The following is a 13459-nucleotide window of genomic DNA, read 5'->3' as shown; positions in this document are numbered from 1 at the left end:
ATTACTAATGTGAAAATATATTTAATAGGAATGTATATGTAGAGCGTATATCAGATTGCACACCTTCTTGGTGAGGGAGGAGAAAAATTTAAAATTCAAAAGCTTATGGAAGTGATTGTTGATAAATCAAAATAAATTTTTAAAAAAGAAAAAGAATGAGATAAATTAGAATATGTGTAAAGGAAATAAAAGGTTAAAGACATATTGTGGAGGTAGACCTGACAACAGGTGGCAACTCATTGAATATGAGGGGCAAATCCTAGTATTTTATCATGAAGTTGCTTTGCTCCCTGCCTGAGCCAAGTCCTTTGTAGTTAAATGGCTTGAACACCACAAACACAACAAATTGTAAGTGAAAATACTTCAGTTCCCTAAAACAGAAAGCATAAATCCTTTTGCATTTATGTGATTATCAAGCTCTTTCACATTGTGCTTAGTCACCTGAATTGCCACAAACCCATTTAGAAGTTACAGATCATAATTACACAGGGAAAGAGGAAAAAAATAGCCCCAGGGAAATAATATAATTCATCCTCCTCCCCCATAAATATTTTGAGCAATAAGAGATCTGGAAAGAAAATAGTACAAATTGTTCGATTGTATTTACATTTAGAGTGATTTTCCTTTGTTCTTTCTTCCTAACACCACAGGATGGATTGCTATCAATGGAAGTTTCTCGAATAAGGCACCAGGGCTCAGAAGAAGTTGAAGTGGTTTCTCTCTTTACAACAACATAGAGAAAGCCTTCTTGTTCCCCTGGTTTGCCTATGTGTGCATGTATTAGTTTGTGTGTGGTAGACAGACCTTTGGTAGCAATCTACTTTTGCTAGCAGTCTCAGCCCTGTTTTGCTTTTGTTGTTGTGATTATTTTAGCTCATCAGATGTTAGATTACTTTGGAAAGGATTTAGATCCTATGTCAACAATGAACTTTTTGGTCTAATGTAGAAACCAGAATTAATAGCCAATAGACAAAATTATGGCAGCACATCAAAGTGGTTTATTAAACACATAGCCACATCAAAAAAATACTCTGAAAGACTACAGGTATAGCATCAAGCCACATAAACTCAATTTGCCCATGATGCCCTTTCAATAAGTCTTTATTTAATGCACCATCACAAATAACTTCAAAACAATTAAAAACAATATCATTTCATCTCACAAATAGTAGCTTAGTTTTGTATGTAATTTATGATTATGGTTCAAACATTGAGAAAATATTAATAGTTCACATGCTTTGTAATAATCTAACTTTTGACAAAACATCAGAATCAAATTTAAAAATCTGATGTGACTAAAGAAAAAAAGAACCCAGCATCCATTTTGACCAGTCTTTCCTAAATGAATAATGCTTCCAAGTTGATATTTCTGGGCAACTTCAGAGAAATCTTGGGTTTCCTTAAGTTACTATGCAGTCATGATGATTTTTACTTTTTAATTATATATATATTCCATTCCATCTCTTTGTCTCTGTGAAAAAATAAAATAATCAGTACAATCTAATTGGATATCACCCTTCTAAATGTAGATATATTAACTATGACATAGAATAAGCATTTTGCATATATTTAAGGCTTTTCATTTTGAAAGCAGATGGGAGACAGAGAACTTTTTTTTAATCAAATAAATACAATGTAAAAGGCTTCAAACTGAAAATAAGGACATTTGGGTTATAACCTAACTTTAGTTCTGACTTTTCTAATGATACCTTGGATAGCCAATGCTATTTTTTCCTGTATCTGGAAAATGAGGATAGCTCTTACCCATGATGGACTTATCAGGACTATAGTTGGCATAAAGCAGGTGTGTTAAGCCTTTTTGTGTGTCATAAAAATGTTTGGCAGTCTGGTGAAACCTAGAGACCCCTTCTCAGAATAATGTTTTTAAATAATTGAAACAAATGTTCTCTTCTTCCCAACTTCCCTATCATTGTCAAGGGTACCACAATCCTCTCACTCCCCCAGGCTTACAACCCAGGCATCACCTTTGACTCCTCACTATTTCTCACATTCCATATCCAATCTGTTGCCAAGGCCTGTTGATTTCACCTTTGTATAGTCTCTTTCAAATATACCCCCTTCTTTTCTCTGATACAATCACCAACCTGTTGCAGGCCCTCACCTCCTCACACCCGGACTATTGCAATAGCCAACTGAGTGGTCTGCCTGTCACAAGTCTCTCCCCATTCCAGTCTATCCTAAATTCAGCCACCGAAGTGATTTCTTCTAAATCACAGGTCCTCTCCCCTGCCCCCCACTCCCACCCTGGACCCCACTCAATAAACTCCACTGGTTTATAACCTCCAGGATCAAATATAAAATTCTCTGTTTAGTGTTAGAAGCTCTTCAAAATCTAGACACCCTCTTGCTCCCCCACATCCATTTCCAGTCTTCTTACACCTTACCTTGACCTCACCCCAACTATCTGGTGACAGTGGTCTCTTTTCAGTTCCTTGAACAAGACACTTCACCTCCCTCCAGGAATTTTCACTGGTTGTTCTCCATTCCCAGAATGCTCTCCCTCTTCATCTCTACCTCCTGGCTTCCCCACCTTCCTCCAAGTCCCAGCTAAAATCTCACCTTCTACAGGAAGCTTTTCCTAATCTCTCTTAACGCTAGTGTCTGACCTCTATTGATTAGTTCCTATCTATCCAATATATGGCTTATTTGGATATAGTTGTTTACATGTTGTCACCTCTGTTAGGTTGTGAGTTCCTTAAGGGCAGGGACTGTCTTTTGATTCTTTCTATATCCACAGTACTTAGCATAGTGCCAAGCATATTGTAGATAAATGTAGATTGACTGACTGATCTTTTTAAATAATTGAAGCAAATGCTAAATTTCAGTTAGAGGCTGGTAAAAAATAAAATGTAATTATTTTCCTATCCAAGTTCAGAGATCCCTCCATGGACCCCGGATTAAAATCCTCTAGTATAAAAGGATGTACTGCAAATAGAGCAGTGGGAGAATTTCAAAGGGGAAATACAGATAAACTCAAGACTTTCTTGTACATGTTTTCCTCTTTTTTTACTTTAATTTTTAATATCTTTATAATCTTTACAAAAAGACCGTAGATATAAAAAACTAACCATTTCACAGCAAATAGGAGACAAGTAGGAGGCTTAGTGAATAGAGTACCGGCAGAGAGTCAAGAAGACCAGAGTTTAAATTTGGCTTCAGATACTTTCTAGCTGTGTGACTCTGGGCAAGTCACCTAACCACTATTTGTCTCAGTTTCCTCATCTGTAAAGTTGGGATAACAATAGGATAACCTCTCAGAGTTGTGGTGAACATCAAATGAAATAATATTTGTAAAGCGCTTGGCACAGTGCCTGGCCAAACTTATCCAAAGTCATTTCAAAGGAAGAGGGCACTGACAGCTGGGGAGAGGGGGGGTGAGGAGGAGAGGTTAGAAAAGTTTTCCTGTAGGAGGAGGCACTAGAACTATGCTTTGAAGGGTGCTAGGGATTCTAAGTGAGGAGGGAGTGCATTCCAGACAGCAATTGGGAAGGTGGAGAGATTGGGGCAAGTAATGGACACTTGGGCAAAGAAAGAGAAGTAGGAGGTGGTATGCCCTCATGGGAAATAGCTAGCCCAGTCAGTTTGAGTGGCACAAAGAGAGTAATCTGATATAAATTTGGAAAGGCAAATAAGAGCCAGATTGTGGAGGGCTGAATGTTGGGGGTTTTATCCTAGAGACAGTCAAGATCCACTTAACGAGACTTTATTTTTAATATTTCCTGCATATGTGATTTGAGTATTTTATTTTGTTTTTGGCTTTTCTATAGTGGCAAAAGGGTTGATCTTTCTCAAGCACTTAAAGTCTAAACATTACAAACATCATCTTCCCCTAAATTTTCAATAATTTCATCTTCCTTGAGGGTAAATCTTTTAAGCACTTCGAACCATCCACTCCCCATTTGCATTGACTTGCATTTATCCAGACCTCGCCGTTTTAATGGTTTATTTAACTGTTTTATTGTATTTTTAAATAAAAATGATAATAAATAGACCTAGAGATAATCTAGCCAGGAAGTTATTAGGCATATATGATAGTTTGTCTTATGGGGAAATAGCATATAATTTTAATGAGATAATAACACTGATAGTATTTATGTAATGCTTTAAATTTTGCAAAGTGTTTTACCAACAGTATGAAATTTTATCCTCAAAACAAGCCTAGGAGGTGGGTGCTGTTATTATCCCCATTTTACAGATGAGGAAATTGAGGCAGATGGAGGTTTAAGTGAGTTGCCCAGGGTCACACAGCTAAGCTATAAGTTTCTGAACTCAGGTCTACCCAAGTCCAAGTCCAAGGTTCTAATCACTGCACCACCTAGCTGCCTCTATGAAAATATGAAAATAGTAATGTTTTGATTTGCCACCATTGCCTTTCTCTTTTTCTGACTCAAACAAATAGTCATAAGATCAAGAATGAAAGGACCTTGAAGGTCATCTAGTCAAACCCTTTTACATTTGAGGAAATTCATGTTCAGAGAGTTTAAATGACTTGTCCAAGGTCACAAAGATAATAAGTGAGCCCATATTCTCTGACTCTGCACTCAGTACTGTTTCTACTTTATGACCAGAATTTGGGAATCAGAAGGCACTTTTGAGACCTCATACCTTGCACCACAGCTGTGGCTAGAACCCTGCCACCCAGATGGACTTCTTGCCACAACATGAGCCCATAGTATGAAACACATTCATGAAATTTTTACCCGCAATTACTGATTCATTTTCTGCTCGTTTTCCTTTTTCAGCAGCTCAGTCGCCAGCTCTGTAATGTGCTGCCAGGCATGCTGGATGTGGACAGACTCTACTGTGCGAGAGCAGATAGCGAAACGCAGCACAAACTTGTCTCTGAGGTGACATGGGACCAAGTGGATTTTTTTGGATTTGTTAATTTTTTCAAGAAGTGCTTCATTCAGTTCATTGGAACCCTGAAAGAATTTTAAAGGATGAGTCATTTGTTGTTACTTTAGTACTTAAAAATTTGTCAACATAAGACTTTTTTGGGCAGGGGCTTGACTAACTATTACTTATCTATCAATCAATAAGCATTTATCAAGTACTTGCTAATGTGTTAGGCAGACATTGCCTAACATATACAAGTATAACATATACAAGTACAAAAAAAATGAAATCATCCCTACATGCAAGGAGCTTATATTTAATAGGGGAGACAAGTGCATATAGGAGGAAATGCAATATAAAATTCTTAAAGTCAAAGTAGCTAAATACAAGGCAGTTTGGGAGAGAGGACACTAGCAGTTGGATGATCAGGAAAGACTTCATGCAGAAGATGTTGCTTGAGGGGCATCTTAAAAGAAAAGTGGGACTTTCTGAGGCACAAGTGAGTAGGGCATGCATTCCTGGTATGTGGGACAGACAATACAAAGGCATGTAGACTGGAGATGGAATGTTGTGCCTGAGGAAGAGAGAGGCCAGGTTGGCTAAATCATAGCGTATAGTAGCGATGGTAAGATACAATGAGGTTAGAAAGACAGCTTAAAGCCAGTTGTGAAGCGTTTTCAAAAGTAAATGGAAGAGTTCATATTTTATCCTAGAGGCAATAGGAAGCCACTGGAGTTGATTGAATTGGGGAGTGACATGGTTCACTCCGTGCTTAAGAAAAATTACTTTGGCAGCAATGTGGAGGATAGGCTGGAGTGGGGAGAGACTTTAGGCAGAGACACCAATTAAGAGGCTGTTGCAATAATCTAGGGGAAAGGAAATAGGGGCCTGAACTGTGGTGGTAAATGTGTTAGTTAAGAGGAGTCAGATGCGAAAGATGTGGAGATTGAAATGGCAAGATTTGACAACTGATTAGATATGTGGGGTGAGGGAGAATGAAAAATTAAGGATAATATTGAGATTGTGAACCTGGGACACTGAAAGGATGGTTGTTCTTTTGACAGAAATAGGGAAGTCTGGGAGAGAGGAGAGTTTGGGGGTAAAGATAATAAGTCAATTTTTAGACATGTTGGATGTGAGCTATTTATAGGACAGCTAATTTGAAACGTCCAATATGTAATTGATGATGTAGGACTAAAGTTCTGGGTAGAAATTGAGGCTAGAGATTATCTGTCGGTCCCTCTAACTATTCCTCTGTCTAATCTGTGTGTATATATATTATGTGTTCTTACACATATATTTATACCTGAGGTAATGTGTATGTGTATGTGATCAGTATAGAGATGATATGGGAACTGATGAGGTTACAAGGATAGATAGAGGTTACAAAGACAGATTTTCTATAAATTGAGCACTATTGGGTAATCTGACTATCCTTTCATAACATGACCCTAGGACATTGCATCTTGTTATTAACATTTGGGCATCTTGGGATTTTGTTAGAGTCCCAAAAGATAACCCTTGAATGGCTCAAGTAAGGGCCATACATCTTAGCCTTTTGACCACCCATGATCAGTAAAAATAAATTATATATTATTATTAATAATAATTAATTTAATAAATTAATAAAATAAAAAATAAAATCTCATTTTTGTAAGAGCTGGGAATTAAGGAACATAAAGTATAAGACTTTTTAAAAGCAAAAAAGAAGAGAATTTATTAAATTAAATTAAATCTTTTCAGTCTACTATGCTGCTATTTTATGTTACTGAATTTTTTTTTTAGTTATTACTACTAGCTGTTCAGAATGAGCAGCTTCAGTTGTGACAATCTAGAGCACATAGTTTGTTTTTTTTTTCCTTTAGTGTAAATATTAGCCATTACACTTTGGGGAAACTGATAGTGTACCCTTTCAAAACCACTGATTTCTTAACTATTTTTCTTATATATGGGAAATATTCTCTTGGTGACCCAAGTTAAAGTATTTGAAGCTGTAGGATTATTAAGGAAAAAATATAGGTTCATATGAAAAATACATTTAATGTATTTTGCCAACCTTAAAGCACTATATAAATCTAAGATGTTATTGTTGTTGTTACTAGTCTTGTGAACTAGTCTGTTTTGGTTTACCTCTGCACCCTTGTTAGTAGGTGATTCTAAGAACAATTCCAATAATAGCTTTTGGTTAAATTGTTCAGCTCAGTTTTGTGATGAGGGCACAAGTGAGATCCAGACAAAGTATTCTAAGAGAATTTGAGTAGAGGGAAATCAGTTTCAGCTAGGAGGATAAGGAAAGGCCTTGTGGAAGAGAGAACTGAGCTAAGTCTTGAATGAAGAGAAGGATTTTGACAGTAGATATAAAGAGAAACTCCATTCCATCCATACAAGAAGACCTACAAAAATGCAAGGAGGACAGAGAGTACAGGTTAAGGAATGACTCTAGTAGATCAGTTTTGCTGGAATATGAAGTACATGAAGAGGAATGGTGTGAATTCTGGCTCGAGAGGTGACCTCTAGAGCTAAAAGATGTCCGATTAAATGCAGGGCAAGGAGAAGGGGAAGAATGATGAGGAAGAGTAGTCTATACCCAGTGCCCCTAGTTCTTCAACATCCACTGTTTCCCACATCTTGAATGGATTTCATCCCCCGCCCCCAAATCATTTGTTGAAAGCCTTCCTCCTCCCCTGTTCAGTCCAGGTGCAACCTCCTTCATGAAGTATCCCCAATTAAATGCAGTCCCTCCCTCTTCAAATCTCTTTTGTTACTATGGACTTTTCCGATATACTCATATTCTAATTCATATTATAACTACATGTGTCTGTCTTATCCATTCTACCCTACACATTCTAAGGGTGTGCTGGAGCCAGCTTGTACCAGCTCATGGGAGCTATTGTTAAATTTTTAGTGTGAGCATTTGCAAGTTGGAAATCAGCAAAAGTTACATATCAGGGCTAGATGCGTTATTTTCTTGATTGTCTAGACTTAAGAACATGATAGAGAAAATATTATAATTCAGATTAAACTTAAAAGTGTGTGCTGAATATCTTCCTTCCCCTTCCCCCCTAGACAGCTGGTTGTTAATCATTCACCAGCATACTCTGATTCTACCAGATTGTAAACTCCTTAAGGACACATAATATGTCTAGTTTCATCTCTGTATTCACAGTCATTTAGTGCAGTACATTTCACAGAGCAGGACTTTAAGGCATTTTGTTGGATTAAATTAATCCCTAGAAAAACATAAAGGACAAAAAGTAGTTCAAGATTCAGGCAGAAGAGAAGAAAGGATGAATTAGAGAGTGGTGATACTTTGTGCTGTAAAAGGGGGAGTAAAAAGCAATATATCTGTATTTATTCTCTTTAAAACAATAGGTCAACATTCTGACTGATCAAATATTAAAAGAATAATCAACTCCAACATTTTTTTTTCAACTGTTGCTAACTTTGTTTACCCCCTTCCCCCCCAAAAAAAAATTGTTTCCTTCAGAGAGACAATTCTTTCTGCAAAATACAAACCTCCTGATTGGTTATTAATGCCTCAGTTTCACTTCCTGTTTTATCTATGCCAGGTAGATAAATAGTAAAGGGGTATGGGCTGAGTACGGGGAGAACATTTTGGATTAAATAATACTGTATAGTTGTGCAAGTTTGCCTTATGTCAGATCCCAGAGAAAAGTGTTTAGCTACATTGAAAGATGATTTTATTCTCAACCACCAGATCATAGGCGGATTGGAATTGAGGCTTTTGATAATGATACTTCCAAAAAACCACTTTGAAAGACTTTAGAACTATCACTAACATAGTAGTTAATCCTGATTTTAGAAGACTGATAATGAAGTATGCTTTCTGCCTCTTGTCTGAGAATTGCTAGCCTAGAGATACAAAATGAGACATATATTTTCAAGCATTGCCACTAACTTTGCTTATGTGTTACAAGGTAAGCTGGTTCTAGGGAGAGTTGAGCTGGTGGGTAAAAAAAAAGTAATAAAATAGAGAGAGAGAGAGAATAAAACATTTGTAAATACACAAAACAAAAAGAAATTCAGATGGCTACACAAACTGGATAATATTGTTACTATCTGATAATATTTAATATACATTTAAAAAATGTATGTAATAGAAGTTGCCAGGTTCATATATAATCCTTTGTTCTGTTAATTGTGTATTGAAATGCTTTTGTTGTTGATGATGATGGTCAAATTCATAATAAAAAAGAAAATCTTTAAAGTTAGAAAAAATAAACCCCTGACTGAAGTGAGATAAGACTTAAATTGCTTAAATTGTTCATAAATTAGTTAAGAGAGTAAATAAGTCCTTCACTTCTCTATCATGAATGTTCAACCATAACTGCATTCCCCACAGCTGGTAGACTCCACTAGACCAAACTATGAATGAATGCCCACCTGTTCTATAGAAGAGGATATGCTTTGAAAGTAGTATTATTTGGGGGTGCTTTGGCCCTGGACCTCCCAATCTTTCAGCAGACTTGTCAAAGTTCCCATTGTCAGGGGCTGCATGTTTAAACAAACGCAGCTCTGTTCAAAAGACCTTTTCCAAGCGCTCCATACCCTTCAATATATGCTGCATCTGTTCCCACAGCAGGAGATCCTCTCTCTAATGAAAGAACTCACACAAAAGAAACTCCCTTCCTTCTTGGGCTTTGAGGAGGCTCTACTGTAGCTCTCATTATCAGACATGCAGTTTGACTCCTCAATAAACAGTCAAAAGATAAATAAATAAGTAACCAAGTCACTTAGGCAACTGAAGAGCTCAGGAAGAAAAGTCTGTTAACATTCACTATGTTACTGAAACAACTGGGAACTGTTTTAAAAGGCTTTAGAAAAGCTTTACTATAAAAGCTCATTTCTATGAGCCCTTTTAGGAACGGTATCAGATGAACATAGTCTGCACAATGTCCTGAATCCATTTAAAGTAATTTCCCCCCTCCAAGTGCACATGTACTAGACATCAGTCTGCAGATTAATGGACATCTGGTTAATAGAATTGAATGGAATTTAATAAATCATCTATTGGAGCATGAGCAATGGGCCATAGGAGTAGTGTAGAAAAAGTTAAGGGAACTGGGTTCAAATTCTGCCTCTGTTTTTTGCAATCTATGTGACCTTGGTAAAGTCACTTCATCATTCTAAGCCTCAGTTCCTTATCCATAAAATTAGATAATCTATAAATTTCCTTCCAAATCAACATCTTGTAACTTAATGTGGTACATTGTCTTTGATAGGTCAATAGATCTGTGAACTCCAATGATGGAGATTGTAACCAGCCATGTTTTCTCAGCTTCTGTGTCTCTTATAAGTGTTCCCCAAAATGTCTGTCCTCCAGGGGGCCTACCCAATGTCCTGACGGAGGGAAGAGGGTAAGGAGGAAAGTCTTCCTCTGGATTGCTTCACATCATGTGGAGCATATCAAGGGTTCACAGAGGCTCTCCACCAGTTAGTTATCTCTCACTCTGGTTACTTAACTGGCTCCTTCCTTTTCCAGTCATATTTCAGTCTGATGCCATCTTCTCCAATTCTGGTTTATAATTTTTTTGTTGTTGGTAATATGCTACAGCCAATTTATGTCCATGATGCATCTTTCCATTACCCTTTGAATTGGCCACAACTTTTATTCATCAGAAACTGTGGTAGTCTATGATTCATAGCCATCAAGTATCACTGGGGGAGTACTGATGGGCCTGTGATTCAGAGAGAAGCTTAGAGTTCATTAAATGCACAGTGCAATGACTTTAAAATAATCCAGCCCTGATTCTTCAGTTCAATTCTTGACCCAATTCACAGTTCATCTTTGGTGCCTGTCTAAGACATATCCCCAAGAAATGGGATATCCAAGTATATATGATAAACTGGACAATAATGTATTTTAATTATTTTTCCTGTAGGAATAGTGTAAATATGAATAGCCTGAAATATTTTGAATAGTTATAGATGCTGGTCATGTTATAGGGTTTAATGCAATCATCATGTAGGTCATTTGCAAATAGGAGTATCTAGAGGACCTCACCATTTATAGGGAATCCCTCTTCCATTTGGACTCTCTGATGGTCATACCTCTTTCCAATTTGCCTTTAGCAAGCATGTATCTCATTGTTTTATACATTACTTAATATAAATACTCAGAATATCTTTCTAAGCCTGGTGCTCTATCCATTGTGACTCTCAGCTGCTCTTAGATGTAATATTTAATGAAAATACTATTTAATGAAAAGAAGAGTTAGAGGTTCATTGCTTTGGGCTCTACAGTTATCACGTAGTGTCTAGGAAACACTGTAGCAAGAATGTGGTGAAGCCAGCTCAAACTGGCTGGCAAGAGCCAATTGTTAAATTTTCAGTATGAGCATTTACACCCTGAAAATCATCAAATGCTATAAATCAAGGTTTGATTTATTTTTTCAAATTGTCTAGATGAGAAAATGATGGAGAAATTATTAATAATACAGATTAAACTTAAAAGTACTGTATGTACTTTTTTGTGGAGAGCTAGGTATTAAACATCTATCAACATACCTTTGCACCAGAGATTTAGTCAAACCCCAAATGTTATTGAACAGATTATTTACCTCAACCTGATTAGTAGAATAATCCCCAAAAAGCAATACATTAATTTCACTTGCCCTTTAGGGCCCAACTAACTAAAATTAAATTCATCTAAAAAGTATCTTAAAAGATTTTTTGCTTTACTTGTTCTTGGGCCTTATTCCCTCTATCATGCCCAAAGCAGACAAGGAAGATTTTTTAAATGGTTTAAATTTACCTTCATTCGGAAACATACCAGCCCCAATACGACTTCAGCACAGATCTCAAATCGGGGGTCCTTGTGCACCAAAGATTCAAATTCATGTGATAATTTCACATGCTTGAAAGAGAAAAGGAAAACTAGATTGAATTTTGAATCCCAATGTAACCTATATTTATTACTTCCTATGCTCTAACACACTGCTGTGATTTAGCAATTTTCTTTACTCCAAATACCAGGCATTCTTACATATATGGATAGATTTTATTATTAGCTATCAGAATTACAGAATATGACAGGTGGAAGGCACCTTGGCGCCGTATAGCCCAACATATGCACTAAAGGAACCCCACTATATCATTCCAAATAAGTAGTCTTCAGAAACAATTCTAAACCATTACCCTTTTGTTAATGTGACTGTTTTTTCCATTTTTAAAGTGTCTAATAATTTCAGATTATGCATAGCAATGAAACATGTAAAACAATGAGACACAAACTTAAAAAGTAACTCCCCCAAAATAATTCTGGGGATTGTGTATCACCCAATGATATAACTATCTAAGAACAACTTGTACAATTCAGTTAACAACTTTGGGCCTTACTTTCCTTATCTATAAAATGGAGGGGTTGGATTAGATGGCCTCTCGTGTCCCTTTGACTTCTAAATTTGATTCTGTGATCTAAATATGCAGTTTGGTTGGCAGGAAGATAATTTCTTTGCCCTGTCAGTTCCCTCATTTATAAAATGGGACCTGATGACCTCTAGACCTCTAAGATCCCTTCTAGTTCTGATTCTGTGATACTGTGACTCTTCAAAAAAAGTTCTTTATTTAACATCAAGTAATTTCCAGTCATGTACACTAGAGGGCACCAAATGATTTGCAACTGATAGATTTCATCATGGCATAGTTGCCATGCATAGTATTATTTCATTTTGGTATCTTTGCAGCTAACATTTTCCATGTGTTTACATATATATAATATCTTACATATTATATGTACATATACTGTGTTTACATATATAAATGTGTCTATACATACATATGTATAATGATTCAACTATATATATAATGTCATATTGTGTGTAAATACACACATACATATACACACACACACACACACACACACACACACACACACACACACACACACACTGATTCAAGGTGAAAGAAGGTAGCAGGTTCTGTAAGAACAATGCTGAAGGATTTGGTTGAGCTTGAGGTCTACTTCCCCTCTCTTGAACTACTTCCCTTCCCTCTATTATCTCTCCATGTGCTCTTCAAATTCTTTTTCCATCTCTCCCATTCTCCCAAACCCTTTCTCACTCTACTCCTTTTGCCCTTCCCCTAAAGAGTATCTAATTGGACTATTTGCATTGCATTTAAAGGGCAGCACACACAAATTTAAAATGAGGCTGTGACCTAAAGAATGTTTTGGAAAGAAAGAGCTGTTAAAAGACAACTGATGACAAAAAACAAACAAACACAATAATAGGTCAGCAAAGTCTGGACAACAAATCATATGTTCTAGAGTTTGATCAATCTAATTTTTTAAAATTCAGATAATCATTTTTACTCTTCCACTTAATAGGAACATTCTAAGAAAATACCCTGAGAAGAGAAAAAAAGTGGGGCTCTATTAGAGGACCTGAAACAAAAATGGAATTGGAAGATGAGCAAAGTAAGGCCAATTTTTTCAGTGATTAGAGTGACTCAATATAGACCAGCCATCTTAATGAACTGAGAAAGTTTATATGCGGTGTTCATTCAAAAAGTGGTAAATATGGATAATCTAAGAATTATGTATTTTAATAATAGGAATTATGGATGTAACACAGGTTATTCT

The 13459-nt window shown here is 36.4% G+C and overlaps 1 protein-coding gene across 2 annotated transcripts in view; it reads right to left on the bottom strand.

The window, feature by feature from the left end:
* Positions 1–975: 975 nt before the first annotated feature.
* Positions 976–13459, bottom strand: part of DDC (dopa decarboxylase) — a 113068-nt gene continuing 100584 nt past the window's right edge. For both annotated transcript variants that reach the window (XM_020981309.2, XM_020981308.2), the window contains exons 13-15: positions 11633–11734; positions 4722–4943; positions 976–1471 (exon numbers count right to left, since the gene is read on the bottom strand). In XM_020981309.2, the coding sequence (XP_020836968.1) occupies positions 4728–4943; positions 11633–11734 (318 nt within the window). In that variant the 3' untranslated portion in view covers positions 976–1471; positions 4722–4727. The remainder of the gene's footprint in view (positions 1472–4721; positions 4944–11632; positions 11735–13459) is intronic.

This window comes from Phascolarctos cinereus, unplaced genomic scaffold (assembly GCF_003287225.1).
Source record: "Phascolarctos cinereus isolate Bilbo 61053 unplaced genomic scaffold, phaCin_HiC Scaffold_4;HRSCAF=312, whole genome shotgun sequence".
NCBI classification, from domain to species: Eukaryota; Metazoa; Chordata; class Mammalia; order Diprotodontia; family Phascolarctidae; genus Phascolarctos; species Phascolarctos cinereus.
Note: the sequence above shows the minus strand (reverse complement) of the source record. Positions and strands in the feature narration are given on the sequence as shown.